This window comes from Cajanus cajan, chromosome 6 (genome assembly GCF_000230855.2).
Source record: "Cajanus cajan strain Asha chromosome 6, NIPB_CcT2T_4, whole genome shotgun sequence".
NCBI lineage: Eukaryota > Viridiplantae > Streptophyta > Magnoliopsida > Fabales > Fabaceae > Cajanus > Cajanus cajan.
This window is the reverse complement of record NC_138522.1, coordinates 17,731,360-17,738,696: the sequence shown is the minus strand read 5'-3', so window position 1 is coordinate 17,738,696 and position 7,337 is coordinate 17,731,360. Positions and strand designations below refer to the sequence as shown.

The window sequence follows — 7,337 nt, the reverse complement described above, 5'->3', positions numbered from 1 at the left end:
GGGGGCGGGGCCATGCCTATTAACAAAGGACAACGCATAATTAAGGCATAACCCGCCGATTAACATCGTATTACCTAATTTGGTAAATGTCAGAGAAGGCCCACCATGCTCAGGCTCATGTCATGTATTATAAATAGGTCACACGTAACGAGGTATGTCACTGTTCAATTATTATTCTGGAGAATCGTGCTTGTCCTGACTTGAGCGTCGGAGTACCTTTTGCAGGTACCTCCCTCCTCCGAAGATTCATCTGGAGCTCTCGTTCAGCCCTCTACCAACCAGAAGATTACAAGTGTACCCTCAGACAGGTACATTTTGGCGCCCACCGTGGGGCCGAACCGATAGCTTTTGAAGAAGACGAACTAGGTACTATTTCGAAGAAACAATGGCAAAGACAAGGAAAACACACACTGAAGACCACCGATCTGAAGACGAGCATCAATCTGAAGCGAACACCGCCGAAACGGTTGACGAGACCAACATGGCCGAGATGGTACGACAACTTAAGGAGGAAATGGCCGCCATGAAGCAGCAGCGAGAGAAGGACACTCACGAGATGGCCACCTTGAGGGAAGAGAACGCCGCCCTGAAAAACCAAAAAGACCCCACATGGAAACCCCCCGAGCCGACTCACACCCAGGGGTCGTTCCACTCGCTCGGACATCATACTTCTCTCCCTCACACTTCAACTGTCGCCCCGGGGAACCACTCCTCGGCTGCTCATGCAACCTGCCGAACCGCGTACGCTCCGACAGCCGGAGCACACCGACACCCTTTCACCTCTAACATTATGCAATCCTCCCTTCTCGACCATTGGAAGTCCCTTCTGATAGATAAGTATGACGGGACTACCGAACCTGACGAGAACGTCGACATTTTTCTTACCCAAGTCACTCTCAGCACCACCGACGACGTTGCCCTATGTCGTATCTTCCCAACATCTTTGAAAGGAAGAGCATTGAGTTGGTTCACTCGTCTCCCGGCCAACTCGATCGACTCTTTCAAAACCCTCGCGTCCCAGTTCACCATCCAGTTTGCCACCAGCCGACCCCACCATCAGACCTCCCTCGCGCTGGTGGGCATAAGACAAGAGAAAAACGAATCCCTTCGGACCTTCATGAGCCGATTCAACAAAGCGGCTCTTGAAATTCGAGACCTCAATCCAGCCGTCGCCCTTCATCATTTAACTACAACTCTGAAGCCGGGACCATTTGCTAACAGCATCTGCAAGAAACCCCCGTCTGACATGGACGACTTGAGACGCCGTGCCGACAAATACATGCAGATGGAGGAACTTGCGAAATTTCGTAACCAGGCCAGGGAGGAGGTAGCGGCCAAGGTCGAGAAGCCGACCGAAAGCTCTTACCGTAACCATCCCAAGGACCTCGTTCCAAGAGATAAACCTGTGCGAGGACCGAGGTACTCTCATTATACCCCACTGAATACTAGCCGATCGCCTGTCTTGGACCAAGCACTTGCTTCGGAGGTCCTGGCAGTGCCAAAGCGAGCTGCAACTCCTCCTCGTGCCAACACTACCAAGTCTTGCAAGTATCATCGTAATAGGGGCCACTCGACGGACGAATGTGCGGCCTTAAAGGACAAAATTGAGGACTTAATCAAACAAGGTCAGCTTCAACGTTTTATCGACCGACCTCGTTCTCCTAGATACGATGATCGGCGACATCGTAGAGATCAGCCTGACCAAGACAGATCCGACAGGCGCCCCTACAGGGAACAGAGCCGGTCGAGGGGCCGAAAGGAAGACGACTCGACACCCCAGCCCCGAAGAGTCATCAACACCATTGCCGGTGGATTCGCAGGTGGCAGTTCTACCTCTTCGGCACAAAAGAGACACCTCCGAGCCGTCCGAGCTGTTCATGCGGTTGAACGCACTCAACGAAGGATGCCGGCCATCACATTCACCGATGCCGACTTTAAAGGCATCGATCCCGATCAAGATGACCCCATGGTCATCAGCGTTGAGATCCACAAATGTATTGTTCGGAAGACGTTGGTCGATCAAGGAAGCTTGACCGATATCCTCTACTGGAACACCTTCAAACAGCTCGACATCTCAGAAGCCGAGTTGATTCCCTACAATGAGCCATTGGTTGGATTCTCCAGTGAGCGTGTCCAAACCAAGGGGTACATCAAGTTGTCCACTCGCTTCTGCTTCGATGGAGCCAAAGCTCGAGACATCCCGGTAAAGTACGTGGTTGTGCACGCCAACACGTCATACAATATCCTTCTCGGAAGGCCCTCCCTCAATAAGTTGGGTGCGATCGTGTCAACCCCACACCTAGCCATGAAATTCCCTTCCGAGTCGGGCCAGATCATTACCGTCCATGCCGATCAGAAAGCGGCTAGGGAGTGTTATTTCGCTAGCCTTCGTTTACCTCGGCTTGAAATGGCCGAGCCGCGTGGAGTGAAACGAGTGCACACAGTGGCTCAAGAACTTGACACAATTGTGGACTTTGACCCTCGAATGGAACAAGACGAGAGGGTCGAACCAATTGAAGACCGACACCTTATTGTCATCAGGTCGACCGACCTACACGTGACCTACCTGGGTTCCAACCTGTACGCAATGGAAAGGCGCAAAATCGGACAAGTCGTTAGAAAAAACAAAGACCTGTTCGCGTGGCAGCCAGCCGATATGCCAGGTATCGACCCCAATTTCTTATGCCATAAGCTCTCGGTCTGCCGAGAAGCTAAACCGATCGCCCAACGAAAGAGGAAAATGGGGGAAGAGAGGAAAAAAGCAATAGAAGGTGAGGTCTCTAAACTCCTAGACGCGGGGTTTATCCGAGAAGTCCACTACACTACATGGTTAGCCAATGTGGTGATGGTAAAAAAGTCAAACAGCAAATGGCGGATGTGCACAGATTACACTGACCTGAACAAGGCATGTCCGAAAGACGCATACCCTCTTCCGAACATCGACCGACTCGTCGATGGGGTGGCCGCCACAAATTTTTGTCATTCCTCGATGCCTATTCCGGGTATAACCAGATCCGAATGCACCCCCGAGACGAGGACAAGACGGCGTTTGTCACTGAATCAGCCAACTACTATTACCAAGTGATGTCGTTCGGACTAAAAAATGCTGGAGCCACCTACCAAAGACTCATGGACAGGATCTTCCATGAACAAATAGGCACAAGCATGGAGGTATACGTAGACGACATGGTTGAGAAGTCGGCTGATCTTTCTTCTCACGAAGTTGACCTAGCCGATGTCTTTCAAGCACTACGGAGACATCAGATGCACCTTAATCTGGACAAATGTGTATTCGGCGTTTCGGGCGGTAAGTTCCTGGGTTTCATGTTATCAAGCCGAGGCATTGAGGCCAACCCAGAAAAGTGTCAAGCTATTATCGATATGAGAAGTCCGTCAAATTTGAAAGAGGTTCAAAAGTTAGCAGGTCGGCTAACAGCATTGTCTCGTTTCCTGCCATGTATGGCTGGAACCTCCAAACTGATTCTAGGTCTTCTGAAAAAGGTGAACCGATTTCAATGGATCGACGAGTGCGAAGCCTCTTTTCAGCTCTTCAAGGAACGGCTTGGTACCCCGCCTATACTGGCCAAGCCGACACCCGGCCGAGAGGTGGTCATATACTTGGCAGTTTCTAGCGAAGCCATAAGTGCCGGTCTGATACAGGAACAAGACGGCCAACAGCAACCCATATACTTCATAAGCCGAGTGCTTCAAGATGTCGAACGCTGATACCAACTCTTGGAAAAGGTAGCGTTAGGACTCATATATGCTGCTAGGTGCCTTCGACAGTACTTTCAGAGTCACACAGTGGTGGTCCGAACTGATTGCCCAATCGCCAAAGTACTGCGCAAACCAGAATTGGCTGGCCGAATGATGGCATGGTCAATCGAACTATCCGAGTTCGATATCCGTTTCGAACCTCGAGGAGCCATCAAATCACAAAACCTAGCTGACTTCATCAATGAACTGTCACCACTCGGCCATTTTGAAGACAACGCTTGGACAATGCACGTGGACGGTTCCTCCAATGATCAAGGCAGTGGAGCCGGGATCATCTTGGAGAGTCTGTCCGGCATCACCTTGGAACAATCATTACGTTTCGGCTTCCGGGCGTCCAACAACCAGGTCGAATACGAAGCCTTATTGGCCGGAATGAGATTGGCATCCGAGATAGGAGTTACAAAAATCACATGCTGGACCGACTCAAAGATCGTCACCGAGCAGGTGAATGACAATTTTTAAGTCAAGGATGCCAATCTGCTTAAATATTACCATCTCTTCCGAGGGATGAGCAACCAGTTTCAAGAGATACAAGTTAAACACACGCCGCGTGGGAGTAACGAGAGAGCCGACCAGTTGGCTCGGCTAGCAAGTAGCCGTAAGCCGGGACAACTTCGGTCCATAATACATCTAGAGTTACCCACCCCAAGCGTCCGACAAGATTGCCTGCCGGTAGATGAAGCCCCGCAAACATGGATGACCAATATCTGGAACTTCATAACTAACGGCACGGAACCGGCCGATCCGATTGAGGTTAAGAAAATCTGAACCCAAGCGGCGCGATACTCTGTAGTGGCCGGAGAGTTGTACCAACGGGGATTTTCCACACCTTTGTTGAAGTGTATTGACCAACAACAAGCCGATTACGTCATGAGAGAAGTTCATGAGGGGATCTACGGATCTCACTCAAGGGGAAGGACACTGGCCGCTAAGGTGTTGAGAGCCGGTTACTATTGGCCGACCCTGAAAATCGATTGTGCAGAATATGTGAAGAAGTGCAAACAATGCCAACAACACGGTAACCTAGTCCATGCCTCAGCTGAACAGTTACACTCGATCAGTGCCCCCTGACCGTTTGCTCTATGGGGTATCGACATTCTCAGCCCGTTCCCACTCGCTAAAGGCCAATGCAAATTCCTGGTCGTAGCTGTTGATTATTTCACCAAGTGGATTGAAGCCGATCCACTCACCACCATAACGGCCGCCAATGTCCAAAAATTCGTATGGAAAAACATCATCACTCGGTTCGGCATCCCACACGCAATCATCTCTGACAATGGACTCCAATTCACAGATAAAAAGTTCAACACCTTCCTTGAGAACCTCGGCATCCTGCATCGATTCACGTTCGTCGAACACCCACAGTCCAACGGTCAGGCCGAAGCCGCCAACAAAGTTATTCTGACCGAACTGAAAAAATGACTCGGCTCGGCTAAAAGAGCCTAGGCCGAAGAGCTTCCCGAAGTTCTCTGGGCGTACAGGTGATGGAAGCACTTGGTGAAGGATTGATGTTCAACCAAGCTTCCATGCAAGGACCATGATGCTTCTTGAGGTTGACACCTTTAGACCTCTGAAATCTCCTTTGAAGAAGCTTCAATGGAGGAGAAGTCCTTGAAGAAGGTTCGGCCACTTCCTAAGCTAGTGAAGGAAGCTTGAGGAACCAAAGCAAAGTTGAAGAACTTTGCTAGAAACCTAAGAGTGTAGGTTCTCTACGGTTTGGAGACTCTTGAGTGAGAGAGAAAATCTGATTTCATTTCTCAATTTGTTCAAAAGTGAGTACAAGAGAGGTAAATACAAATATATAGGGTAGAGGTAGCTTCTAGGAGAAGCTAACCTTAACCATGGTTCACTAGGAACCATGGTAAGGTAGACTTAACTCCCACGGTCTAGCTAGCTTGTAGGAGAAGCTAACCTTGACCATGGTTCACTTAAGAACCATGGTAAGGTAGGCTTAACCTACTAAGGTTTAGAAGCTTGCAAGGCAAGCTTCAAACCTTGAAGAGGAGACAAGCTAAATTCGGCCAAGAACAAGGAAGAAGACATAGGCGGCCTTGGTTCATATTTGCTCCATGAATTAATTCAAAAATATTTGATTTAGTTTAGTTAGGTTCATCATATGATGATGAGACCTAGCTAAATCAAATCTATGAAAAATTAGGAGCAAAATGAGTCCAATATGCAAAATTTTGCCTAGGCCCAATTCTGGCCTAATTACTAGTCACGTCCTCAAGCATTGCTAATTGTCACCCCCTTTTTCCCTACTGAAAAAATACAAAATGAATGTATCAACTAGGGAGGTTAAATGGAGTTAAACTCTCCAAGTAACCTACCTTAAAAACAATATACAAACACTAGAAAAAGTAAGTAAAGTGCCTCACAAATACAAAGGCAAAAAATAACCTATACAAGAGACTATGTAAAAACTATACAATATATACAAGTAGAACTAGGCCTTCTCTTCATGATAGAGCATTCCAAGTGAAGAATACCTTGGGCTTGACAAGTCCACTAGTCTTCACAAGGTCCAACTCTTCTTGGATTCTTCTAGCCATAGCTCTAGTGACTGGGCTCTTGGCCCATGGTCTATCAACAGGTGCACGCCCCAATCAAACACAAAGGAGACCCCATTCCGATTGGCGTACGGCACGGACGCTATGATACCAGTCGAAGTGGGCGAACCTTCATTCCGACGGACACACTTTCACGAGGAGTCCAGCGATGACTCAATCCGAGCCGAACTGGATGTCGTAGATGAAATTCGTGAAAAATCCCAAATCATAGCCGAAGCGTGTAAACAACGAATGACCTGGCGATTTAACTCCAAGTTTAAACCAAGGAATTTCCAAGAAGGCGATCTTGTTTGGAGGTCAATCAGCTCGGCACGACGCAACCCAACTGAAGGGAAGTTGGGGGCGAACTGGGACGGCCCATTCAGAGTCCAAAACTCTCTTAATAACAGCGCATACAAATTAGAAGAATTGTCCGGCAAGGTCATCCCTCGGACATGGAATTCCACCCATTTGAAAACTTATTATAGTTAGATTTTGATCCATGTACACATGTAAATGTCCTACGATGCACTCTTTTCCTTGAACCGGTCTTTTTCCCTCTTAAAAAATTGTGAAAAGAGGTTTTGGCCGGCAAGATTTTTAACGAGGCATCCATTCATTAATGAGAATACAGTTCACCTACATATGACTCAATTTTACATTACCGCAAAATTATTCAAGTCTTCCCTCCCGAGATTCCTCTCGGCTAAGGATGTGACTTTCAAACTACAAGTCTTCCCTCCCGAGACTCCTCTCGGCCAAGGATGTGGCTTTCAAACTACAAGTCTTCCCTCCCGAGACTCCTCTCGGCCAAGGACGTGACTTTCAAACTACAAGTCTTCCCTCCCAAGATTCCTCTCGGCTAAGGATGTGACTTTCAAACTACAAGTCTTCCCTCCCGAGACTCCTCTCGGCCAAGGATGTGGCTTCAAGTCTTCCCTCCCGAGATTCCTCTCGGCCAAGGATGTGACTTCAATTATTTTACGTCTTCCCTCCCGAGACTCCCCTCGG

The 7,337-nt window shown here is 48.5% G+C and overlaps 1 protein-coding gene across 1 annotated transcript; it reads left to right on the top strand.

Moving 5' to 3' along the window:
- The first annotated feature begins 385 nt into the window (after positions 1-385).
- LOC145958588 (uncharacterized) lies at positions 386-3,085 on the top strand. The gene has a single exon (XM_083076092.1). The coding sequence runs from the start codon at positions 386-388 to the stop codon at positions 3,083-3,085; it is 2,700 nt and encodes an 899-aa protein (XP_082932218.1).
- Positions 3,086-7,337: the final 4,252 nt, after the last annotated feature.

What these genes read in the sequence shown, in the direction of transcription:
- LOC145958588 (XM_083076092.1), top strand. Translation starts at nt 386, where the DNA reads ATGGCAAAGACAAGGAAAACACACACTGAAGACCACCGATCTGAAGAC.